This window comes from Narcine bancroftii, chromosome 4, assembly GCF_036971445.1.
Source record: "Narcine bancroftii isolate sNarBan1 chromosome 4, sNarBan1.hap1, whole genome shotgun sequence".
NCBI classification, from domain to species: domain Eukaryota; kingdom Metazoa; phylum Chordata; class Chondrichthyes; order Torpediniformes; family Narcinidae; genus Narcine; species Narcine bancroftii.
The window spans coordinates 311,085,614-311,113,382 of record NC_091472.1 but is presented as its reverse complement, the minus strand read 5'-3'; the positions used below and the strand labels follow the sequence as shown (position 1 = coordinate 311,113,382).

At 41.0% G+C, this 27,769-nt stretch overlaps 1 protein-coding gene and 1 long non-coding RNA gene across 2 annotated transcripts in view; one reads left to right on the top strand and one right to left on the bottom strand.

Moving 5' to 3' along the window:
* Nucleotides 1-9: 9 nt before the first annotated feature.
* Nucleotides 10-13,182, top strand: LOC138760205 (uncharacterized). Its single transcript, XR_011355511.1, has 2 exons — nt 10-45; nt 11,203-13,182. It is a non-coding gene; the product is annotated as an uncharacterized lncRNA (long non-coding RNA).
* A 12,051-nt stretch (nt 13,183-25,233) lies between these two features.
* The window catches only part of eaf2 (ELL associated factor 2), a 62,917-nt gene continuing 60,381 nt past the window's right edge, over nt 25,234-27,769 (bottom strand). Inside the window, exon 6 of the mRNA XM_069935912.1 lies at nt 25,234-26,388. Within this exon, the coding sequence (XP_069792013.1) occupies nt 26,345-26,388 (44 nt within the window). The 3' untranslated portion in view covers nt 25,234-26,344. The remainder of the gene's footprint in view (nt 26,389-27,769) is intronic.

Here is a 27,769-nt window from a genome sequence, read left to right as displayed (position 1 = left end):
CCATGCATCAATATGGCAGAGGAAGTAGCCTGATCTTCTGCTGCGGTATGTATACCCCACAGTATCCACGGTAATTCATCCATCCAATCCAGACCCTTGATGCATGCCATGAATACTGTCTTTATATGTCTTCATACCATTAGTGCGATTGCAGTCCAAATCCCAGACATGAACTGTGGCCCTCTGACAGAGGGGATGTCCATAGGTAAACCAAAACGGGCTATCCATTGAGCAATGAGGGCTCATTCACAAGCTATAGTGGAGGTGTCCGAGAGCAAAACAACCTCGAGCCATCTCATAAATCTGTCCTCTACTCTAAAAAGGTGAGTAGCACCACTAAATGGGGGTAACGACCTGACAATGTTGAGGTGGATATGATCGAACCATCTGTGTCAGGACAAAAGTCTGAAGTGGAGCCTTGACATGGCACTGAACTTTGGAGGTTTGACATGGGATACAAATAACCATATAACATTTTACAGTGCAGAAACAGGCCACATTGGCCATTCTAGTCGCCTCCGATTTACTTGAAACTCCAGTAATTCCACCTACCCACTCCCTGCCCATATCCCTCCAATCCCCTCATATCCATGTACTCATCTAACCTCCTCTTAAATGACAGAATTGACCCTGCCACAACTACCTCCTCCGGAAGATCATTCCACTCAGCCACAAACTGATCCCTTTTAATTAGCCACGTGAGTGCCTTGCCGAAGAAGCTTGCCCCCTCAGGGTTCTCCAGATGATAACCTTTTTCTTCAGGTCATCACAGAGTTCCTTTTTGTTTTCCTTATTCCAAGTGAAACATTAGACAGCCAGTCCTCTGATTTTTCATAAACCACAAGGGCTTTGACCAGACTGAACTAAGCACTCACCACCCTTCTTCCAAATGGGATTTTCCACAAGCTTGCCAACTTGTCCTGTTCCAGTCCCTGCTGCTGCTGACTGTAAAACTGCAGAACTGATCTCTCTCTGAGAAAAAGCCTGTTTGACTCTCTCTGCTTGCAAAACCACATGACCCTTTTAGAACAGCAGGTTCCACTCCAGACAGTCTGCAGCTCTGACAAGTTATTTCATTTGTTGCCTTTTTGTAAACAACAATCCCTTAGTGAAGTCTCTTGGACACTCTCCAAAGCTTTTGCAAAGGCTCTCGGGCTGACATGCCTAGCACGAGCAGAGGTCTAGTATTTTAAATAAAATCTGTTTGAAACTGTTTGTGTGTGACCTACACTAAAAAACCTGCCCCAATTTATCTCCTAAAAACATATCTATATTCTGTCACTCAGAAAAAAATTGCAACATTGTTTAAAACTAATTGAAACTAGTCTAATACCAATAACAACCGAGAAGAGTGGTGATGACCTTTGGACCAAGTAGTAGAGAGAAAGAGAGAGAGAGAGAGAGAGAGAGCCGAGCTACCTTTGAACCCCAGAAGCCCCTTTCAGACTTGCATCCCCCTAAATCGGCCATTCAATGTCCCAGGATAGTAATGGGGGTTTGGCCTTTCACACTAAACCACTCCTAACTGGGACACTGAACACTTTCACACTTGAAAGGGTTTATCCCCGGTGTTTGGTCTGTTCTACCTTTAATAGGAAGTGCCTGCGATGCCTGATCTCAACACTGGCATCTGCAGACACCGGGGATTGTACTAGGGGTTGAGGCCAGCATTATTTTTAAAAAGTACTTTATTTATTCAACATTTATAATGTAAAAAATTAAGAACATTATAACAGTTACAAAATGGAATATTAACAAATATATGTTGAAAATCTATTTATGAAATCTAAAATACTAAAATCTAAGAACTACAAAATACATAAAACCCTAATAACCCACCCTCCCCCAACCTAATCTGATCCCGAAACAAATAAAAAAGATATTTCATTATAAAACAGTTAGAAATAATTAAGTCAGATTGCATCAGTTGACACACAAAGACCTCAAAAACATCAAAATGTAATAATATTTTTAGGGAAAACACGGATGAAAAAAAATTAATAATTTTAATTTCTTTTTTTGCACACGGACCCCAAATTTGCACAAAAAAAAATTTATCCCTTAAATTATACATTTCAGGGGTTTCTTCCAGGTGGGACCCAACAAAGAGGATGCCGTTTTTCTGGAGGACATAAGAGGCCACTAGATCATCATTAAATGTTATATCGGAGGGAGTTAGATTCACTAGTCCACAATTAAAGGTATCGGGAGTAAGGGGGGGGAGAGTCATGGGGGTCTGTGTGAAATATCAAGACAGGGAGGCAATTTAAGACCTGATTCTGGTTCCTCAAGCTGGGGTGAATCTGATGGGACAAGATCTGCAAATTAGACCAGGAGTCGGTACCGCTCCAGTGGAAGGAAGTATAATGGTGAAATTGTACCCATTGAGGGAAGAGGATATCCAGGACATTGGGGACTGTGTCTAGGGTTGGGAAGAGCAACAGGGGAGGACTGCAAATCACCCCACTCAAAATAACCCTAAAGGAGGGGTTCCAGCCAGTACGGGTGGAACAGTATCATATTTCGGTAGAAGGACGAAGAGGCCTTCAGCCGGTTATTGAAAATTTGCTGAGAGATGGAATGCTAGAAAGTTGCATGTCCCCTGTCCTCCCTGTACGGAAAACGGATGGGACTTTCCGCTTGGTCCAGGATCTACGAGAATTAAATAAGATTGTTCAGACATGACATCCAGTAGTCCTAAACCCCTATAACATATTGAATCGAATTCCCCCGGAACACTAGTGGTTTAGTGTTGTAGATTTGAAAGATGCTTTTTGGAGTTGCCCTTGGATGAGAATAGTCGGGACTAGTCGAGTGGGAGGACCCTCACTCGGGAAGAAAACAGGAGTATCGAAGGACAGTCCTCCCCCAAGGGTTTACAGAATCTCCCAATCTATTTGGACAAGTATTAGAAGAACACCCAAGCACGACAGGAACACAGTTAATACAGTATGTAGACGACCTGTTGATTTCAGGAACAAAGGAAAATGAAGTTCATGAATCCACTATTGAGTTGCTAAACATTTGGGACACTTGATTAGCCAAGGGGAAAAGAGAATCGGACCTGAACGAATTGCTGGTATCAAAGGTCTGCCTATATCGAGAAATCAGAAGGAGATAAGGAAGTTCCTCGGATTAATTGGGTATTGCTGACTGTGCATAGATAAATACGAACTGAAAGTCCAATTCTTATATGAAAAACTAGGAAGTGAAAAAGAAAATGTGGAGTGGAACCTAGAGGATCAGCAGGAATTTAATCGCTTGAAGAAAGACTTGATTAATGCTCTGGTCCTGGCTTTGCCTGATATTAATCAGCCTTTCCACTTGTTTGAAAATGTGGAAAAAGGGATAGCTTTGGGAGTGCTAGCTCAGGAAAGAGGAGGCCAAAGGCAACCTGTGGCATTCCTCTCAAAAATGTTGGACCCAGTGTCACGAGGGTGGCCGGAATGCATTCAAACAGTAGCAGCCACAGCAGCATTAGTGGAAGAAAGCCGAAAATTTACCTTTTGAGGGAGTCTCGTTGTATTCACTCCACACACTGTCAGAACCATTTTAACTCAGAAATCTCACAGATGGTTGACAGACTCGAGAATTTTAAAATATGAGGCAATCTTAATGGAAAAAGATGACTTAACTATATGTACAGATAAAAGTCTGAACCCTTCACAGTTCCTGTACTCGTCAGGAGAAGCTTAAGAACCAGAGGACTGGGGGGGGGGGGGGGGGGGTGGCAAGATGGCGTAAGGAACAGATGTGCCTTCCAGTCCTCTCCTGACTCTTTGTTATTGCTTTGTCTATAAGTGCCCGTTAAAACTTTTTAAAAGTTTAGAAATAGTTAGAGGTGTTGAATCAGTTTCTAATGGTACAACTGCTGAAAAGAAGTAAAAAAAAATGGCAACAGATCGTTAAGAAACTGCATTTCCCGAGGTTATCTGAGCCTACCTGTTTACAAGAAGCCAGGACTCCGCGTGGAATGGATCCAGGAAGAGAGGTACAAGATTCGACAACGGAGCTCCGCTCTTTAATGGTAGGGCTCTTTAAAGATGGCGCCCGGCAGCCCTTGGAACAAAGGGCTAGCCAGGCGCGTGTGCATGAATCAACGCCCGATGTGAGCGCTGTCAGTGAATCTTTGACAGCTAGAACAGCTGGGACGCTGCCAGCTGAAGACCCGACTCTGAAAAGACGCTTACCGATTGATGTAGCGGTGGCGCTGCGAAATGCACCACCAGTAATGAAGACTTCAACAGACATCGATGTAATGAAGGCATTTGATATAATATGGGTTAAGGATAACCCTGGCCATCAGCCTCCAGATACTGCTGTGGCAGGGGTTTCCACACGTAGTCATACTGTAAGAAAAGCAGTTAAACCAAGGGAAGGAATAGAAGACCCTTTGGCTACACAGAAACAGCAGGATCCTACTGTGCCCGAATCTATTCCAGTAGATATGCTTATTAAGAATCTTGAATCTAAGTTATCCTCTACAATAAAATAAATAGGTAAGGCTTTAGTTCAAGTTAATACTAAGCTTAATACTTTGGTGGACATTAATACCCAACAGATGGTTGATTATGGAGCCTTTAAGCTTGAAACGAGCGAAAGACTTGATGTTTGTGACCAAGGCATAGTCGAGGTACGAGATCAAATACAAGATGTAAATAAAACAATTGAAACTTTACAAATTCAGAATAAAAATTTAGCGAAAAAGGTTGATTATTTGGAGAATCAATCTAGACGGAATAATATAAAAATTGTTGGTTTGCCAGAAGATATGGAACGATCAGATCCAAGAAAATTTTTCACTGAATGGATTCCACAAGTGTTAGGACAAGATAAGTTTCCGGAAGGCTTAATATTGGAACGTGCCCATAGAGCTTTGAGAAGAAAACCTTTTCCAGGACAAAATCCAAGACCTGTTCTGGTTCGTTGTTTAAATTATTATGATAGAGAGACAATTTTGCGTGTGGCTATAAGAAACGCACAACAAAGAAGATGTCCCTTGATGGTTCATAACAATCGTGTTTTTTTTTAACCGGATTTGAGTCAAAAAGTTATGTCTCAACGACGTGAATTTAACCCTGTGAAAGAAGTGTTGTGGAAAAAAGGATATAAAGCAACATTTAGATATCCTGCAGTATTGAAGATTTTTCAAAATGGCTATCAACCAAAATTTTTTGATAATCCTAAGGAAGCTATGGACTTTGCTCAATTGTTGCCAATTACGCAATTTCAGGAAAGACGTAGTCCACCACGGTCTCCAAGGAGAGTGGAGACGCAAGATGGAAACCGAATTCCAAGAAGAAATGGAAACAATGGTGGTCGGAGTGATAAAGTTGATTTTAAAAAAATTTTCTGAGAAAATTTCAGATAATGATGATAGTTTAATGTGAAACGGGAGTTGGGAGAGGGAGCTGGGCGGGCATCATTTTCCAGAAGTCATCAGCTACGTGTGAGTTATCTCAAACCCATTACCTTGTGGGAGTTACCGCATTGAGCGGTTGAGACAGGAGGAGGTGGTTGCAACCTCCTACCTGTTTTTTTTTTCATCAATTTTTGGATTAAGGAGTGAAGTTTTTTTTATTATTATCTTTAATTTTTTTTTCTCTTTTTGTAATTTTAGGAGGGGATAAGGGGAGGGGATGTTTTTCTTTTTTTTCCTTTTCTTTTTTTTTCTCCTTCTCTTTTTCTTTGTGTTATTGTAAGTAATGTCTAAACTTGTTTGCCTCTCTTAATGTTCAGGGTTTAAATAATCCTATTAAGCGTAAGAAAGTACTTGCTTAAAAAAATTAAAAGTTGATGTGGCTTTTCTGCAGGAAACTCATTTAACAGATAAAGGAACATTTGAAACTTAAACGTGAATGGGTTGGACAAGTTTTCTATTCTTCATTTAATTCAAAGGCAAAAGGAGCGGCAATTCTGGTGCATAAGAATTTACCATTTCAGTTACAGAATGAAGAGAAAAATGGAGGAAGATTATTAAAACTGAATTGTACAATTCTTAATGAAGCTTGGACTCTGCTTGATGTTTATGCTCCAAATGTTGAAGATACAGCTTTTATTGTAGATGTGTCTTTATTACTTGGACAAACAAATTCCAATGTGATGATTGGATCCTTTATTGGACAAGTATCCAAGAGTAATTAAGAAATCTAAGATGGCAGTACAAGTGACTAATATGATGAAAGATTTGAATTTAGTTGATATCTGGCGAAGACTTAACCCTACAGAGAAAGATTTTTCTTTTTATTCTTCACGTCATAATTCCTTTTCAAGAATTGATTATTTTTTAATTTCAACACATTTGCAGGATAAGGTTATATCTGTGGATTATAAGGCAAGGTTGGTCTCAGATCATTCATTATTATTATTAGAATATCAGAGTTCACAAGATGTTCAGAGAACTCCAAGATGGAGATTTAACACCATGTTTTTACTAAAACCAGAATTTATTAGTCATTTAAAAAAACAAATTGAGGATTTTATTAGTAATAATGTTAACTATGTTTCTAGTCATTTTGTTTTATGGGACGCAATGAAAACTTTTTTACAAGGTCAAATTATTAGTTATGCATCTAAAGTAAAAAAAAAAGAGAGAATTAGAGAGATTGAAGATTTAGAGAAAAAGATAACTGTTAGTGAAAAAGAATTTCAAAAAAAATGCTACTGAAATGCAAAAGAACCAGTTAACTAATTTAAAATTAAAGTATAATGAATTACAAACATATCGATTTGAATGTTTAATGAATCGAACTAAACATAAGTTTTATAAATGGGGCGAGAATGCTCATAAAGTTTTATCATAGCAGTTAAAAAAAGAACAATTATCCAGGATTATACCAGTAATTAGAAAAAAAAAAAATCGGGTATTACTTTTAGACAAAAAGAAATTAATGAGAAATTTTGCAATTTTTATAAAAAAAATTATATACGTCTGAGTGTAAAGATGTAAGTGAAGATGCAATAGATTATTTTTTGAAAAATATTAATTTGCCACAGCTGAATCAAGAAGATAGACAAGAGTTGGATAAATCTTTTACAGAAAATGAAATTGAAATGGCTATAAGAGATATGCCAAATGGAAAGGCACCCAGTGAAGATGGGTTCTCTATAGAATTTTATAAAACTTTTTATATTGATATATCTTCTATTTATAAGAATGTAATACAGCAAATTTATAAAATTTTTCAATTACCTGAATCTTGTTCTAATGCAATAATTATGGTTATACCAAAAAAAGATAAAGATCCTTTACAGGTTTCTTCTCATCGACCAATATCGTTGTTAAACGTAGATTATAAAATTGTAGCTAAAGTTATGGCTAATAGATTGGCTCAATATTTACCTAAAATAATACATAAAGATCAAACAGGATTTATAGAAAACAGATATGCGTCTGATAATATTTTGCGACTAATTACTTTGATAAATAAATTTAAATTTCAAATGAATTATCCAATAGTGCTTTCATTAGATGCAGAAAAGGCTTTTGATAGAGTGGAATGGAAGTTTTTATTTAAAGTACTTGAGAAATTTTGTTTTGGTTCTTCGTTTATTGGATTGATAAAGGCTTTATATAATAGTCCGAAGGCTAGAGTTGCTACTAATGGACAGATCTCAGAATCTTTTGATTTAACAAGGTCTACTAGACAAGGATGTCCATTGTCACCTGCTTTATTTGCTATAGTTATTGAACCTTTGGCATAGTTAATACGTCAAAATGAAAATGTTAAGGGTATGAGAGTTTTGAATGAGGAATATAAGATTAATTTATTTGCAGATGATGTTTTATTATACTTGGTGGACCCTGATATTTCTTTACCAGCAATTCAAGAATCTTTAGAAAATATTGGTCAATTATCTGGTTATAAGGTAAATTGAGCTAAAAGTGAAATTTTGTCAATTTGTAAAGATGATTATTCGATATATAAAAATATTACAAAATTGAAGTGGACAAAACAAATTAAATATTTGGGAATTAATGTCAATACAGAATATCAAGATTTATATTCAATTAATTACCTTCCCTTAATAAAAAAGATTAAATTAGACTTGATTAGGTGGAAGGTCTTACCTTTAGGTTTATTGGGGAGGATTAATACTATAAAAATGAATATTTTTTCCTCAGATGCAATATTTATTTCAATCAATTCCTTATTTAAAAAAAAAGTTTTAAGGATTTATACAAACCAGTTAGAGAATTTTATGGAAGGGAAAATATGGAGGGTAGCAATGAAAAAATTGATGTGGGACTTTCAATTTGGAGGTTTGAGATTACCCAATTTTCAATATTATTATGAGGCAGCTCAATTTAAATTTCTTAGTGCACTAATGAATATGGAGGATCCGCCCAGTTGGGCAAAGATAGAATTGGCAGTTATTTTAGAAAAATCTCCACATGAATTTTTGTTTCGATGGAATAAAAATTTGTTACGAACTTATGATGTACCAATATTGAAACATTTATTGAATCTATGGACGAGTAAACTTGATAAAATGGGGCTTAAAAATAAATGGTCTGGGCGATTGCCATTATATAATAATCAACTTGTTCCTTCTAGTCTCCAATATCACTTTGAAACAATGGGAAAGGAAAGGAATAAAAAACTTATCTGATTGTTTTTTTTGAAGGACATCTTTGTTCTTTTGAGGAATTACAAAGGAAATTTGGTATTAGTGGAAATTCTATATTTGTTTACTCAGTTAAGATTATTTGTAAAACAGATATGTGGTTGGCAAATGACTTTATTGCCCGAAACTAGCTTTGAGAAATATGTACTTTCAATACCAGAAAAGGGGTATATATCTGATTTGTATTGTATTTTACAAGAAAATGAAAGTAAGAAAGATTGGGATAAAGATAAGTTGAAATGGGAAAAAGATTTAGGTTCTACAATAGCTGAAGAAGCTTGGATGGAAATTTGTCAAAATAGTATTCGGAAATTGATTAATGCTAGATTAGCGATGATTAATTATAATTTTATACATCAATTATACTTAACACCAGAAAAATTAAAAAAATTTGGTCTTAGTAAGTCACATTGTTGTTTTCATTGTGACCAGACAGCCAGTACTTTTTTACATACTGTCTGGTCCTGTGACCAATTGCAACAGTTTTGGAAAGGTATTCAATCTATATTTAATAAATTATATAATATTTGTGTTGTATTAGATCTTGATATATTTTTATTAGGGAATATGCAATCATTAAATGATTTAGGATTAAATGATTATCAGATTTCTTTTATCTATTTAGCTTTAGCAGTGGCCAAGAAATGTATAGCATCTACTTGGAAAGATAGAAATATACTAACTTTGGACAGGTGGTATTTAGAGATGAAGTCTTGTTTAATTATGGAAAGGATATCTTTTTCAATCCAAGATAAGATGTCTTTTTATAAGCTGAAGTGGACTCCATTTGTTAAGTATATGCAATTAAGTTTGATTAAAGTATGTTCTTAGATGTGATATTTTAGATCTGATAAATCTTTTTTTAAATTATTTTTTATTTGTCATATTTTTCTATTTTTTTGTGTGCTTTTTTTAATATATAATATTATTAATTTTACTAATTCTTCACTCTTTATTTTGGGGGAGGGGCAGGGTGGGGTTTTTTATATATATATATAGATTTTTAGTTCTTGTATATGTAGGGGGGGTTAGACTGAATTAAGATAGGTTATTAATGTTGTATTGTAATTATATTATTCTATTTTTTATCTTTTCTTTAAATGTAATCTTTCTTTTTATTCCTGTGATAAAATCTTTAAATAAAGTTTAAAAAAAAACCAGAGGACTCAGGACACGACTGTAGCGAGTTGGTCGAGCTGTAAACGAAAAGTTGAGATGACTTAGGAGCCCCTCTCGAAAGGATAACGGTGGTTCATAGATGGACTGTCGAGCTGTACAGATGGAAAGAGATACAGTGGATATGCTTATTGTTGATGGAGCTACCGGAACCAAGGTGGAAACTGGGCATCTGCCCGGCAGCTGGTCCGCTCAGTCTTGCGAGTTGTATGCCCTAATGAGAGCCCTGGAACTGTTGGAAGAGCAGTAAGTTACCATATATACAGATTTGAAATATGCGTTTGGAGTAGTACACACATTTGGGAAAATTTGGAAAGAACGGGGGATGATAACAGAAAGAGGAAAAGAATTGGCTCACGAGCAACTAATTGAAAAGACTTTAGAAGCATTAATCAAATCAGAAAGAATTGCCATAGTACATGAACCTGGACATCAGAAGGGGAACTCACCAGAAGCGCGAGGAAATCAGATGCTGATGAACTGGCCCGACAAGTGGCACGATCAGGAACAGTGCACATGACGACTCTGATACCACTCAGAGAAGGGCTGAAGAAGGTGCCCATCTTTTCCCTCCCTGAAGAAGAACAAATGGAAAAGATGGGAGCAAAGAAGACAGAAGATGGAAAATGGTGGCTTCCCGATGGAAGACAATTTTTAAATGAAGAAATCACCCAGCAGATACTAGGGGAACTGCACTCATGCTCCTACTGGGGAGCGCAAGCACTGTGTGATGCATTCTTATGAACTTATGCCTGCAGAGGAGTCTATATCCTAGCAAGACAGACAATGAACCGCTGTGTGATCCGTTTAAAGGTTATTAAGAAAATTTTGAGAGCTATGCCTAGAGGAGGACAACCTTTAGCAATCCGGCCATTTCAGCAGATACAAGTGGATTTCACAGAACTCCCTAAGGTTCAGCGATGGAAATTTCTACTAGTAATAGTGGACCACTTCACGAGATGGGTTGAAGCGTTCCCCACCGTCAATGCCATGGCGAAAATAATTCTGGAACAAATTGTATGCCGATATGGAATAGCCGAGTCCATCGATTCAGATCGGGGAACACACTTCGCTTCTAAAATTCACAGCCTGGTCTGTGAAGCCTTAGGGATAAAATGGAAGCTGCATAGACCATGGCATCCAGAGTGGAGCGAATGAATGCCACTTTAAAAAGGCAAATTACAAAACTAAAAGAAGAGACTAAATTACCCTGGACCAAGTGCGTACCGATAGCTCTTCTCAGAATTCAGACAGCCCCACGACAAGACATTAGAATATCCCCTTTCGAGATGTTATTTGGACTCCCATATTTGGGGCAGGTAGAAGGAATACCTACAGTCGAAAGTAGTGATGTGTTTTTAAGGAACTATTTATTGGCAGTCTCCTGTTCTCTTGCAGATTTAAAAGCTAAGGGTCTGCTGGCGCAGAACCCTCCTCTGGATTTCCCTATCTACTCTGTGAATGCTGGTGACTGGGTCCTGATCAAATCGTGGAAAGAAGAAAAGCTTCAGCCCTGGTGGAACAGACCATATCTAGTACTGTTGACCACAGAAACAGCGGTCTGAATGAAGGAAAAGGGGTGGACACATGCTTCAAGAATAAAGGGACCAGCCAGAGGAAAAGAAAGAGGAGTAAAAAGGGACAGAAAAGAAAACTACAATAATGAAACTTTTACCCTTACTATTTCAATTTGTGCTTATACATATCATAGTTTTGCATGTTGAACCTAAAAGTTATTTTATCTCTCTATGTACTAATTATGCTAAGAACCAAAATCAAACAGATTGTTGGGTATGTGCGAAAATACCACACCATGGCAAGTCAGGAGTCCCCTTAGTAGCAGTCCCTCTCTCCCTACACAAATTATTTGATATATATACCTTGCCCAGCAACAGTGATCCAACCAGTGAAGATAAATACAAAGGGTGGTCGATACGACCAAAACCAACAAAGTCACCAACTACTCAGTCTGGAGAGTTGCTTCCTTTTGAGGAACCAACTAGGAGTTTCCAATGCAGAGTTGGACAGTCACACGACTGCGAATCCCGCAGCCTGTACATGGCACATATTGGGTGCGTGGACGTAAAATTTATTCATGGTTTCCCAGGGAAAAGGAATGTTTGAATCGAACAAAAGGGTTTAAATTGACCCGTACACCTAAAGGTTGGAGTGGATGTTGTTACCTGACCTACTTAATTCCCCATGTCCATGTTCTTAACCAGCTACCTGTACTAGTCTCGTCCCATGGGCAAAGCAAAAGAAGGCTATCATCTCATGTGGACGTTTTTCCTGACATATGGAGCCACATGAGCTGGGGTTGAGATTCAAGAATCAGCAGCCACCCGAGATAAACGGACCTGGCGCTTGGGGAAGTCCAATCCCAAGACCAGGCAATAACTACCGAAATGGCCGCCTTGCGACTTACAGTCCTCCGAAAATGCATGGCCCTTGACTTTATTTTAGCAGAGACAGAGGGGACTTGTGCTTTAATTGGCTCTGAATGTTGCACATACATTACGGATGAATCAGCTAATATCTCAGATTTGGTGGTCCATATTAAAAAGTATAGAGAGAAAATCTGGGAGGCTAGAGACAAATATAAAAAAGGTGTATGGGGTGATTGGAATTTCGGAGGTTGGGGCCATGGTTAGTGCACCTTGCTATATATGGTTTAATGATTCTGGTGGACGTATTTATTGGATTAGCCATCCTATGATGTATTATCACTAGATTAATTTGCTCAGCTACTGGAGCGTAGCAGATGGTATTAAAAAACCCCATGGCAGATGAACAACGACAAATTCAACTCGTGTTACAACTATTTGAGGAAACAAAAGGTGAACAATAATGCAGTTTAATCAGAAATACATGGTTAACAGAATAAAGGAGGAATTGTGAAAAATGGTTGAAAGTCATTAAATTTGCACCATTCTGTGAAAAGTGATGGAATGCAAAGTATGTAGATTAGAGCTTGAGAGTAGACAGTACTAGCTAGAGGGGCCCCTTCTCATCTTGAGCCCCAAGGATGCAAGGATCTGGTTCAGGCTGGTACAGTGACTTAAGGTAGTCTATAGCTAGTACTGCGCTTGCTTAATAGAGACATGAATATTAACTTAAACGCCCCTAAGGAGGGAATGAACTAATTAACATAACATGCGATGTATGAAGAGGGAGGAACTGAGTGATACCTGGATTGATGGAAGGGAGAAGGAGAATGTTGTAATGTATTAGGATACTGATTGGAAGAAGGTAAATGAAGGTGGGGTGATGTTGAGCGCGGGACTGTACAAAGGAACGATGATTCTGAACCTCCGGTGTGTCTCCAGACCAGGGAACCCGACTCTGCAGACTCCAAATAAACCTGACCCTGTTCTCCAAGGCCTTATCTCCAGAGTAGTGATTGTGAACACTTCATATTTCACACTATGAATATAGCTGGGATACCCGAACTGGGCAAAAATGGAGTCTAGTGCCTTTATGATTGACGAAGTGGACATGCCTGGGCATGGAATGGCGAACAGGAAGCGGGAGTACTCATCAGTGATAGAGAGGAAGAAGGGGAGAGGTCCCTTAAAATCGATACCGATCCATTCGAAGGGCCTGGGTGACTTGATCAGGTGATCCTTTGCGGGACGGTAGATGTGCAGCTTGCACTCCGCACAGACCTGGCATGACCTGATCATTTCCCTGACGTCTTCCATGGAGTAGGGCAGATTGCATGCCTTGACAAATTGAGCACGCAGGTGACCCCTAGATGGCAGAGCTTATTTTGCATAAACCGCAGTTGGCCGGTGAGTGCAGAGGCACAGCTTCCTCTGGATAAGGCATCTGGAGGGTCATTAAGGGCTCCTGGTTGATAGGCGATGTCATAATTGGAGGTGGAGAGCTCGATCCTCTGCTGAGCAATCTTGACTTTACCCTTCTTGACGTTATTAAACATGAAAGCGACCAAGCACTGGTCAGTGAGGAGAATAAATTTTCTACCAGCCAGGCAGTGCCTCCAGTACCTCTCAGCTTTTACATTGGCTTGAGCCTCCTTTTTCACAGGTGGCTTCTGGAGCTAGTGGCCTTGTCATGTCTGATAGTAAAATGTAACTGGCCTGCCCAAGGGGGAAATTAGTGTCTTTTAAGAGAGGCTGAACCTTATCAGCGTATTGAGGGATCCATTGGACAGAATATGAGAAAAACCCAAGGCATCTCCTCAAAGCCTTTGTGGTCCTGGGAATGGGAGCTCCAACAGGGGGCGCATCCTATCGGGATCGCGGCCAATGATGTCATTCTCCACCGCGTAGTTAATGATAGCCAGACGTTTAGCCTTGAACACGCACTTTGTCAGAGTTATAAGTGAGGTTCAAGGCTTTTGCCGCGTGGAGAAACCTCTGGAGGTTGGCGTCATGGTCTTCCAAGATGTGGCCACAGATGGTGACATGATAGAGGTAGGGGAAGGTAGCCTTCAACCCATACTCATCCATCATTCTGTCCATTTGCTTCTGGAAGATAGAAACCCATTTAGCGATACCGAAAGGGATCCTCCGGAATTGATAGAGATGACAGTTAGCCTCAAATGCCATATATGGATGGTCCTTGGAACAGATTGGAAGCTGGTGACAAGCAGTTTTCAGGTCAATGGTTCATAGACCCAACACTGTGCAATATCATTCACCATGATTGAAATACAAGGGAGGGGGTATGCATCCAGGAGTGTGTACCGATGAATAGTTAGGCTAAAGTGAATTACTAGCCTGGACTTGTTTTCCCCTTTTACCACCACCACTTGCGTTCTCCACGTGCTGATGCTGGGTTTGTTGATAGCTTCATCGAGCAGATGTTCTGTTTCAGACTTTATAAAATATTGGTCTGCTGTGCTGTACCTCCTGCTCTTGGTGGCAATAGGTTTGCAGTCCAAGGACAGATTCGGGAAGAGAGGTGTGGGGGGGGGGGGGGTGGGGGTCGATATTCAGTGTGGAGAGGCTGCATGTGGGTTCTGATTTTAGGGGCCCACCATTCCAAAACATTACGGAGGGGGAGGGGAACAGAATACTCCAAGGTTACACTTTTAAGGTGACGCAGGAAGTCCAGATCCAACAACACCGGAGCGCACAATTCATCAAGTACATACAGGCGAATCTTACGGAAATTCTCCCCCCACGCCCCCACAACAGATGTTGTTGAACACATATAAAATGTGAATAAGACACAAGGAATATGCAATAATTGGAAGGATACATCTTCAGGTTGTACTCTTGCACAGTCTGCGAGGTTGTACTCTTGCACAGTCTGCGGGTCTATGAAGCTTTCAGTAGAGCCCATGTCAATTTGGCATTTAGTGAAATGTCCGTTTACCTTCATAGTCACTATAGAATTGCTGAGCTGGTGAAATCTGTCCTGATCTAGGACCGTCGAGGCTAGGTCCCCAGAGACTCCATGCTCCTCACTCAAGTGGCTCCCACCATCCTGGGTTTCCCTGCATGGGTAAGATGGTGTCAACCTTATGGCACAGCAAAATGGCCACCTTCCTTCCTCCCCCGACGATGATGGCGCCGAGTTTGATTTGGGTCACGGCAAGATGGCCGTTGAGTCTTTTTGTGCCATTTCCTCACTGCCACCTGCCGTTGGCGTGTAGCGCAGCAAGTATCAGGAGAATTCAGGGCAGACGACTTGGGGCTGGAATCTGATCCGGGAGCAGTGCAGGCCATGGACTTTCCCGGATTTCCCCTTGCGTGGCAAACCCTTGCCCAATGCCCTTTCGGCGGGGGGCAGCCCCGGGAGGCGGGGGCGGCGCCGGGAGGCGGGGCGGCGCCGGGAGGCGGGGGCGGCGCCGGGAGGCGGGGGCGGCGCCGGGAGGTGGGGCCGGTATGCGGGGGGCGGGGCCGGGAGGCGGGGGCGGCGCCGGGAGGTGGGGGTGGCGCCGGGAGGCGGGGGCGGCGCCGGGAGGCGGGGGTGGCGCCGGGAGGCGGGGGCGGCGCCGGGAGGTGGGGCCGGTATGCGGGGGGCGGGGCCGGGAGGCGGGGGCGGCGCCGGGAGGTGGGGGTGGCGCCGGGAGGCGGGGGCGGCGCCGGGAGGCGGGGGGGCGCCAGGAGGCGGGGGGCGGCGCCGGGAGGTGGGGGGCGGCGCCGGGAGGCGGGGGGGGCGGTGCTGGGAGGCGGGGGCGGTGCCGGGAGGGCGGTGCCGGGAGGCGGGGGGGCGGTGCCGGGAGGCGGGGGCAGCGCCGGGAGGCAGGGGGAAGTGCCGGGAGGCAGGGGGAAGTGCCGGGAGGCAGGGGGAAGTGCCGGGAGGCAGGGGGAAGTGCCGGGAGGCAGGGGGAAGTGCCGGGAGGCAGGGGGCAGCCATCAGCACAACACCCTACCAGTGCATCCCAGTTCACTGCAGTCTTTTCTCAACAAATAGCTGAGGGATATAAGTGAAGAGCCAGTTGATGAAGGAGACAAAGACGATGTGGTCAACAATAATCATGGCTTTTATTATCAGAAACTCACGGTACAATTATGAAAGACAATAGATGCATATACAGTTATACCCAAGGGGAGTGTCCTTAACAGCAGAGATAATGCACAGCCAATGTCAGTACTGCAAGGCTCGCCGAAGGGAAGACGGACGGCTTAGCAGAGATTCCCCATAGTAGGTTCAGGTAGCCTCAGGCTGACTGGGATAAAGCGTGAGGCTATTGACTCCAGTTGGGAGATGGGGCCGTGGTCATCGTGTTATGGAGATAATGGGAAGCGACCTGCTATTTGCTTACTCCTTGAGGAGTGCATTATCCTTTGCCTTCAACTGCTTTATCTTTTGTTTTCTGATTATGTTTGTGTGTCTCTTTTACTCAGGAAGAGACTCAGAGCTCTGCCCTTTTTTTGAATATTTTATTCATTTTAATTATTGAACTATAGTACATAAAGTAAAAATACAAAATATATATTAAAAAATGGTATAGAAGACATACTACCCACCCCACCACCCACCTTCCTCCCATAATAACCCTCCCACCCACCCTATCCTCTCATACCCAACCCTGATAACCATATAACCTAACCCCAAGAAGGAAAGAAAGGAAGAAAGGAGATATAAACCATAATAACAGTTAATTACCATGGATTGGAGTAACATCACCACAGTGTGACCAGAGAATTCAAAATTTTAAACCCTTATAATCCAAATAAGGACTCCAAGTTTTCCAATAAAAAAGTAATTATCATGTAAATTATATGCTGTTATTTTTTTCCAATGGAATACAAGACCTCCACTCAATTACGATGTGCCATCTATGCATACTCAAATCAGTCTCATTTTTCCAAGTAAATCGCCAAACATATTCTAGCTGCAGCTAATCCTAATCTCAAAAATTTAATTTGAAATCCAGCTAATCTTAATTCCAAACTTAACTTCTTAATATTACCTTACAGAAATACTAGTGGATCCAATGAAAATTTAACTTTTAAAATAACTTCTAAAAATTCTTTAAGTCGCTACCAAAAAGGTTTTATCATTTCACATAATAATGTAAAAAAAAACTTACTTTCTTCTGACATCTCAAACACAAATCTGTTAAATATAATTGATGTACAAAATTATAATAAAATAACCAATAACTCACATTAATCATACTGTCTTTACATAAATTTCTCCAATCAACTGGATTAAATACCATCCCTAAATCTTTTTCCCATTTTAACCTAGATTTATGCAAATCTAACTTAGGAATTTTATTCTGTAATAAAACCCTTTGTTCCCACCATCTGTAAGTAAAATTTCAAGTTTAGATCATCTTGGTAACCGTAAAGAATGTCCAAAATTATCATATAATAAAGCTTTAACTTGATAATAACAAGAAATAACGATAATAAAAGAAATAGCCTGCTTCATAACAATCTTGTACAAATTTGACCCTTTTGGTCCCATAATTTCAAAACTGATTATTAAGCATAAAAGCTTATTCTGATTTAAAGGTGACTTACCTGAAAATTTCCCTTGTGTACTCATTACTTCACTTATTTTATTCCATATTTCCATTCGATGTATCGGAATAGGTGAATTATAATTACGTAATAACCTAGAATTCTATTTATAAATAAAATGATCCATCTCTTTCTCACCAATTTGAGATAATTCAATATTTGCCCATATCAACGATTTTTCCAAATCAAACATTCTATTAATAAATTTTAATTGTGCCGCTTTATAGTATTTTGTAAATTTGGAAGCTGTAAATTCCTAATTCATATTTCCAAGTTAACTTTTGTAAAGATACTGTGACAGATTATGTTGTGTTGTATTGTATATAGATAAGTTTTTGGGAGTTAAATTGGGGCAGGTTCAAAACAGATCTCATTTAAAATACTGGAACTCTGCTCATGCCAGACAGGGTGGCTCCTGGGGGCCTTTCCAAAAACTTTAGAGAGTGCCCAAGAGACTTCACTAATGGATTGTTGTTTTGAAAAGCAACAGATGAAAGAGATCAGAGGAGTAGTTCGGAGCCCCGGGCTGTCTGGGAGTGCAGCTTGCTGTTCTAAGAGGGTCATGTGGTTTTTGCAAGCAGAGAGAGTTGAATAGCTTTTTCTGAGAGAGAGAGAGAGAGAGAGAGAGAGAGAGAGAGAGAGAGAGAGAGAGAGATCGATCAGTTCTGCAGTGCTACAGTCACCAGCAACTTGGACTGGAAAAGAACAAGCTGGCAAGCTTGTGGAAAAACCCCATTTTGAAGATGGGTTGTGAGTTCAGCCTGTTCAAAGCCCTTGAGGTTCATACAAGAAGAGGGGACTGGCTGCCCAATGTTTCACTTTAAATAGGAAAACAAGAAGGAACTCTGTGATGACCTGAAAGAAAGAGGTTATCATCTGGAAAACTCTGATGGGGCAAGTTTCTTCGGCAAGACACTGAAGTGGCTGATTAAAAGGGATCAGTTTGTGTCCAGGAACAACAAATTGCTCTCTGAAAACTGACAAGAACCTTCCTGAGCGTAACCATTTACCTTTCAAGCACCAAAGCCTGGTGAACTTCATAAATGTTAAATTCTGTGCACAGTCTAAGAATTGCCTGCAACCAGTGAATTTGGAGGAGTGAAAAGTGAGATTGGACTGTGGATCAAAGAACTTTTCTAAACTTACACGCACGTAACATACTTGTGCGCTTAGAATTAGAAGGGGGTTAAGTTGGGTTAGTTAAGTTAATAGTGATAAATTAAAGTTTGTTTCTATTTTCATGTTTAAAGATAATTAAAAGCATCTGTTGTCTTGGTGAATATCTATTGCTGCTGGATTTTGGGGTCCTCTCAGCTCGTAACATTTTTGGGAGCTTGTCTTTTTGAATTGAAAATTGGAGTTTGGGGACCTTAAACTTTTGACATTTTTGTAATTTATTAGTTATTTGGGTTTTCTTCAAGCTAATTTAAAGTTTATGTGTGTGGAAAAACACACATGTGTGTGGATGTTGATACATTTTTGTCACAACCATCACCTGCAGAGCTGTAGAGAAAGAGAAAAGAGGAACTGATGGTTATTTCTAAGGCATTAAAGCTGATCGAGTCAAGCATTGGATGGGGAAAATAAAAATACAGAGGATTATAGTGAAACATTATATAGGTGAGGGAAAATATGTTGAGAAAGACCCCTCTTGCATGAGAATTAAAAGAGCCAATAACCTGACTAACCCAATCTCTTTTTAATTTCTGATGTTCCTTTTCGGTTAAATGTGTCTCTTGCAAAAAAGAAAAATCAACTTTCAACTTTTTTAATACAAGCCAAAACTCTTTTTCTCTTAATCGGAATATTCAGCCCATTAACATAAAAAGTAGCAAAATTTAAATTAGACATCATCTTAATTTATAACATGAATAAACCTCCATGCCCAATATAGCGGGACTCTAATCCATGATCAATCTGGAAAAAAAAATCTCCTCAATAGAAAGGTATAGACCCTAAAAAAAAATACTGTACCACAGTACTATACGGGAAGTGACCAATGCCACAAAGTGGCCAACAACTTCAGAAGGAGGAGTAGACAAAACCACCTCCACAGAACAGGACAATAAAAAAATAAGAAAATCATTTCAAGTATGAAAAGCTTCCTCCAAGTCTCTGTTAACTTGATCATCTTTTATATCAAATTCAACCAATTGATGACATTCCCTCTTCATGCCAGTAATGATTATTTAAAGATTTTTTTAAAAAGCCTTGATTCATCTGCTATGCCATAATTTCAATTTGTTTAGACAAAGTATCTTATTAAATTGCAGGATCTGGATAATGAGAAATATCAGACTTGGAAAGGGCCTACCTTTGCATATCACTGTTTCTTCTTCTTCTTCTTCCTCAGTTCCAACAACAACATCCCCTTCCTCCTCTGTGGAAATTGATGCCATCGCCACCCGTCCACAGGGTCTAGTCCTCTCCCTCAACGGTCCAGCATCGCTGGGCCATGAGAGGTCGGTCCCCTCCGCAGCACGGGCCGAGCTTGATATAGCGCACATGCATGAAGTCTTGTGGATGCAGAGGTTCCATCGTCTGGAAAAGGTAGTCTCCGGGCTCCGGAGCCATCTTCCCCAGCGTTCTGAGGAATTGGCGCCAGAGTCAACTGGCATCTTCCCTGAAGATGGTCTCTGTGGATGCAGAGGTTGAGAAGTTGGATCCCAAGGCTCTATCTCGAAGGTAGGCCCAAATTTTCAGTACTTGAGGTTGCTTCTGGATCTCTTTTTTTTTAAAAACTGTGTCTGTTTTTTTTTCATTATTGCAGTTAACAACACTATAAAAATACTTGATTTTTTTTTAAAGTTAACACAACATACATTTTAATGACCCCACATGGTAGAAGTCCCTTCTCGCCCATGAAACCAATCAACCCTTTAAGTTTTGGAGGGTGGGAGGAAACAATAGTGACAGCATTGAATTCAAACACAGGTCACTGGCCCTGCAATAGAGTTGCACATTTTGTATACTGCTTTGAGATCACTCCTCATGCTCCTGTACTCCAAGGAATCAAACCCAAGCCTGCTCAACCTCCCCCTATAGCTCAGGCACCAGAGACCTGGCAATATCCTTGTCAATTTTCTCTGCACCCTCTCCAGCTTGATGACATCTTTCCTGCTGCACCGGTGACCAACATTCAACACAATACTCCAAACCATCCGCCTGAAACTTACAAGCAGCTCCATCTGAAATGCTCTCGAAACACTCTTTTGGGCTATCATGGAAGGAGATTACCATAGCAGCAGGTAAAAAAGGTTCAAAAATGTGCTTGAAGCCTCCTTGAAGAAATGCAACACCCCTATTGGGAATCTCTTACTCAAAATGGAGAAGGATTGTTCAGGCTTGCAATGAGAACCTCCATTTTGCACAGCAGGTGCACATAAAGTCTGTGTAAAGGGCACAGCTTCACCTAATAAACCTCATCCACCCAGCCTGTCTCCTGCCCACTTTTGCAAGATCTCATCTGCCTCCATTTCCTTTGATGCCACATTTTATACCGTCAGGGGCCCTCACTCACACCTGGAATTTTAACTTTTCTTTTGTAGGCTAGGCCAGTACTTATTGTGGAGTTCAAGTTTATTGCCATCTGATTGTGCAAGTCTTCTTCTTCTCTTTGGCTTGGCTTCGCGGACGAAGATTTATGGAGGGGGTAAAAGTCCACGTCAGCTGCAGGCTCGATTGTGGCTGACAAGTCCGATGCGGGACAGGCAGACACGGTTGCAGCGGAAAATTGGTTGGTTGGGGTTGGGTGTTGGGTTTTTCCTCCTTTGCCTTTTGTCAGTGAGGTGGGCTCTGCGGTCTTCTTCAAAGGAGGTTGCTGCCCGCCGAACTGTGAGGCGCCAAGATGCACAGTTTGAGGCGATATCAGCCCACTGGTGGTGGTCAATGTGGCAGGCACCAAGAGATTTCTTTAGGCAGTCCTTGTACCTCTTCTTTGGTGCACCTCTGTCACGGTGGCCAGTGGAGAGCTCGCCATATAACACGATCTTGGGAAGGCGATGGTCGTGACCCACCCAGCGCAGCTGGATCTTCAGCAGCGTGGACTCGATGCTGTCGGCCTCTGCCATCTCGAGTACTTCAATGTTAGGTATGAAGTCGCTCCAATGAATTTTGAGGATGGAGCGGAGACAACGCTGGTGGAAGCGTTCTAGGAGCCGTAGGTGATGCCGGTAGAGGACCCATGATTCGGAGCCGAACAGGAGTGTGGGTATGACAACGGCTCTGTATACGCTAATCTTTGTGAGGTTTTTCAGTTGGTTGTTTTTCCAGACTCTTTTGTGTAGTCTTCCAAAGGCGCTATTTGCCTTGGCGAGTCTGTTGTCTATCTAGTTGTCGATCCTTGCATCTGATGAAATGGTGCAGCAGAGATAGGTAAACTGGTTGACCGTTTTGAGTTTTGTGTGCCCGATGGAGATGTGCGGGCCTGGTAGTCATGGTGGGGAGCTGGCTGATGGAGGACCTCAGTTTTCTTCAGGCTGACTTCCAGGCCAAACATTTTGGCAGTTTCTGCAAAACAGGACGTCAAGCGCTGAAGAGCTGGCTCTGAATGGACAACTAAAGCGGCATCGTCTGCAAAGAGTAGTTCACGGACAAGTTGCTCTTGTGTCTTGGTGTGAGCTTGCAGGCGCCTCAGATTGAAGAGACTGCCATCCGTGCGGTACCGGGTGTAAACAGCGTCTTCATTGTTGAGGTCTTTCATGGCTTGGTTCAGCATCATGCTGAAGAAGATTGAAAAGAGGGTTGGTGTGAGAATGCAGCCTTGCTTCACGCCATTGTTAATGGAGAAGGGTTCAGAGAGCTCATTGCTGTATCTGATCCGACCTTGTTGGTTTTCGTGCAGTTGGATAATCATGTTGAGGATTGTGCAAGTACAACCTGACAAAACAGCATTCTCTGGTCCTTGGTGCAAAACACGCAGACACACAACCAGAGATCAACACACTACAAACAAACCATGCATATTCAGGTCAAGCACTCAGATATAGAAATAAATATTTGTTTCATGACTATGAGAGTCTCAGAGGGTTCGTGTGAGCAGTTCCTTTAGTTGTCCAGCATTCTCATTGCCCGTGGGAAGAAGCTGTTCCTCAGCCTGGTGATGCTGGTACTGATGCTCCCGTATCTCTTTCCCAACAGGAGCAGCTGATAGATGCTGGGAGCAGGGTGAAAGAGGTCCTTAATTATTTGCACACCCTCTTCAGGCAATGATCCCTGTAGATCAGTGGTTCCCAACCTTTTTCTTTCCACTCACATCCCACTTTAAGTAATCCCAATGCTATTGGTGCTCTGTGATGAGTAAGGGATTGCTTAAGGTGGGATGTGGGTGGAAAGAAAAAGGTTGAGAAGCACTGCTCTAGACCCATTTGTTACTGAAATATTTTGCCTCAAGACAAATTGTCATTGGCCCATTTCCTTTGGAGTTCTGAAACTGTGCACATAACAAGTCAATTAGGTACAATTAAAACAGTGGTTTTCAACCTTTTTCTTTCCATCCACATCCCACCTTAAGCAATCCCTTACTTATCATAGAGCACCTATGGTATAGGGAATACATGAAGTGATATGTGAGTGGAAAGAAAAAGGTTGGGCACCACTGCTGTAGATCATGTTGATGAGGGTAGGGGGAGAAAGACCTGCCACTTTTACAGTCCTGTGGATTGACCACCTATCAATTTCACTGCTGTATCTATACACACTGATGAAGCCAGCCAGGACGCTCTCAATAGAGTTCCTGTATAGGTTTGACATAATGGTGCCTGATAGTCTTGCCTATTTCAGTCTTCTCAGGAAGTGCAGTCTCTGTTGCGCCTTCCTGACAAGTGAGGAGATGTTGAGTGTCTATGATACGTCACTAGTTAAGTGAACCCCCAAGGAACTTGGTGCTCTCCACTCTCTCTACTACAGAGTTGTTGATGGTGATCATTCCTGAAGTCCATGATCATCTCCACATTGTGACTCAGGTTGTAACTCTCCACCTCATGAGATTTTCCACCTCTTCTCTGTAGTTTGACTCATCATTGATGCTGATGAGGTCAAATACTGTCGCGTCATCTGCAACTTGATGACACTGTTGGAAGTTGGACCTGGCGACATAGTTGTGGGTCAGTAGCGTAAAAAGGAACAGATTGAACACACAGCCCTGAGGGGCGCCAGTCCTCAGCATGACGGTGCTCAATGCTCTGCTATGTCCAGTCACCTTTCAGAAGGTTGCAATGCTTTACTGAATTGCTGCAGCCTTTCTTGTGTACAACCAGTGTGGTTGAAGAGACTGGTACCAGGATTTAAATACAGCAGGCACATAATATCAATTTAATGGGCTTACTAGCCACATCATTCAATTAATTGTATAGTTAGCACAACACTGTAACAGCTCCAGCTATCGGGACAGGTGTTCAAATCCCACTCTGTTTGTAAGGAGTTTGTACATTCTCCCTGTGTCTAGGTGGGTTCCTCCGAATGCTTCCAGTTTAAATGTACATTCTCCCTGTGTCTAGGTGGGTTCCTCCGAATGCTTCCAGTTTAAATGTACATTCTCCCTGTGTCTAGGTGGGTTCCTCCGAATGCTTCCAGTTTAAATGTCCTGGGAGTTGCAGGTCAATCGGGTGTAATTGGGCAGCATGAGTTCATGAGTTGAAAGAGCCTGTTACTGTGCTGTATGCCTAAATTTTAAATATCCATCTGTTATGCATGTGAAAATATTTGGTGAATTCGGAAATTGCAAGAAAAAGGCAACTTAGTCATATGTAAAGAGATCTAATTTCTCACAGGCACAATCTCAAAATTTAATATAAAAGTCTGGTCTTGAGACAATCTTCCACCAGCTGTGAAAGACAATTAGCATGTTTCTTTTGCACAGCAATTCAATGGCAACAGGGAAGGACTGGAGGTGACCTAGAAGTGTTTAGCCTGTGTAACAGGTTCCTGCTTTTGAAAAGAATAGGTTTATATTGAAGGCTGTGGACTGTTATTGGTGTAAATCCAGGCGCAATGATGAAGGTGTAGAATAGCGGCAAAAGGATGAAATAGTTTTCACTTTCCATCTCCTATCCTGCAAATCACAGGATGGGAATAAGAGAAAAAAAGGAATAAAGTAGGCCTGAAGCTTAACAGGCGCCAAAGCAGTGTTTCCATTTTTCAGAGATAAGACACAAGGGTTACTTTCCAGTAGGATACCTCCTCTAGGAATCCTCCTCATCCAAAACGATCAGAAATTTGGCACTGACTCCTCTCTGTTCCAACCTCACATCTCCATACAAACCCCTGTATAGGTTTTGAACGGTGGGAGGAAACCCACACCAACACGGGGTGAATGCACAAACTCCTCACAGATAGCACAGGATTAGAGTCCCAGTCGCTGCCGCTGTAACTGTGCTGCCCTCTTCCTCTAAAACCAGAGATACCTGGTATTTAGGCTCATTTTCCCCTGAACACAGTCTCACTGGACTGGGCAAAATAAAAGAATGTCAATTCTGTGAAGTTATGGAGAGAAAGTCAGAGCATTTTATTAAATATTTCACAAAATATACTTTTCATATACATTCATCACATCTGGTGTAAACATGCCCCTAAACTTTTGGTGGCCCCACTGGGATCATGGCGAGACCTAAATCGCTGCAAAATAAATTTCTCAAGAGTGAAATCGGGCTTACTCATTTACAGATTTTAAAAAGTGGATTTCCATTTAAAAATTACAATCCTTTTTTTTTTAAACTTTGAATCCGTAAAATGGCCTAATTACAGAAAAATGTTCATCTTTCATCATATGATTGCAGAAACACACCCAAAATGATCATTATTTTTTCTTTGAAGGCATAGAACAGAACACAGGACTGACAGTAAACATCTACATTTAAAGGCATCGCACCCTAACCAGGAATGGAGGAAAAATTGACAGTATTTCTCCACTGCTTGGAATGATGAGAATGATACTTGACCATTTCTTTTGTATCAGCCTCATTGCTTGCTGGGTTAAAGGAGCAACTGCTACAAGGGCAACATGCAAAGGTTTCGGGTCGAGTTCTACGTGACTAGATTCCACTGTGAGCACAAAACCATTAACCATTGTTGATTAGAACTGTGTACGAACTGCAAGAATAAAAGGAAGAATCTGCAACGACTGCCAAGTCTCAGCGCGCAGAGGATAATTTAAGATTTGCCCAGGACTGTACCACGTGGCACATTTTAAACTGATTCAAGAAAAAAAATAGAACCATAGAATGCACTGATCTGGTCTGTAATTTAGAGTTAAGGTATCAATAGTGACCAGCACTCTCCCTCCTTGGTGCCAAGTTAAATAAAGGACTCGGAATGAGAGATAGGATGTCAGGAGTTTTGTTCATTTTTAGTGAGGGGAATATTTTTCCATGCTACCAATTATACAGTCTTAGAGGTAGAGCAGAAGGTACCCCCTTGCAGCAAATTATTTATTAAAATATTTCTCTGAACCTGGATGCACATATCTACATAGATACAAACAGCCCTGTTTTATTTTTAAGGCGTGCTCTCGATTTGCACTGCAGATAAACTGCTGCAAAATATTTGTGACATTGCCAAGTTCTGCCACCAGGTTTGTACATAGAGTCTTTTATTCAATCGCTGTCACTTCCAGAGTCACTGAGTTGCAAATCACTTCCTGAAAATTCAAGATAAAAAAAATCAATTTCTTTCACCTTATTTTGAACTTTATTCTCTCACCACCTACAAATTACAAAATAGTCCAGAATTTTTAAAAAAAAAAAATCACAAACCTCCATTAACTCCCTCTGCATTTTTCACAACAAATCATTGCAATCAGACACCAGTTTTCTCAATTACAACCCTCACAATGAACAAAGAGTGCCATTCCACCAGCCTCAGTACTCAAGATGTTTGGAACATAACCAGGTCTCACACCAAATCCACTATCACTTTCTCCTACACAACAACTTTAAAAGTTGCTTCACAATCTCCTCTGCTCAACCTTCAGCAGCGTCTCACCTCAGCCCGAGCACCCCTCCACCCATCTCTCTTTACCTATTTTACCCATCAGTTTGCTAGTTATTCTCACCATTTTCTCCAACCCTTCTAGTTAAATCTCTCCCCAGTATTTCTTGAATCAATTCAATTATGCTTATGAAGGAAGACTTATCACATTTACTTGGGTATCCTGCAGCCCCATGCCATGAAGAACAAATCCAATTCCAATGACGCTGTTCCCTTTAATCCCTTTCTTGCTTCTCTCATCCACCTAGGTTGGGAGTAGCTAATCCATGGCCCACGGGCCAGCTGTGGCCCGTTACCCATTTTTAAGTAGCCCTTTAGACCAGTGATTTTCAATCTTTATCTTTCCACTCACATCCCACTTTAAGTAATCCCTAGGGCATTGGTGCTCTGTGATTAGTAAGGGATTGCTTAAGCTGGGATGTGAGTGGGAAAGGAAGGTTGAGAATCACTGCTCTAGACCCAATTGTTACTGAAATATTTTGCTTGAGAAGAATTGTTATTGGCCCATTTTCTTTGGAGTTATGAAACCATGCACATAATGAGTCAATATGGTACGATTAAAATAGTGGTTTTCAAACTTTTTCTTTCCACTCACATATCACTTCAAGTATTCCCTATGCCATAGGTGCTCTGTGGTTAGTAAGGGATTGCTGGAGATTTAATACAATGTTGTTAAAGAAACCTGAATTTATTGAATACATTAGAAATCATATCTTTCTTACAAATTAAATTTTGTTTGAAGTAAGTTTGTCTTATGGGATGCTTTAAAAGCATATCTGAGAGGGCAGATTATTAGTTACTCATCTAAAATTTCAAAAAAAAACAATACTCGGCTGATAGTTAAAATTTGGAGAAAGTAGAGGTTTTAGAACAGGATGTGCATCGAAAACCGACGGAAGAATGCTCGATTGACTAAGTTAAAATTTTGTTATAATACTTTACAAATATATAAATTTGAAAAGTTGCTGCAAAGGTCTAATCAAGTCGAGAGTTGGTGGGCAAAGGTTTAGGAGTAACATGAGGGGGAATTT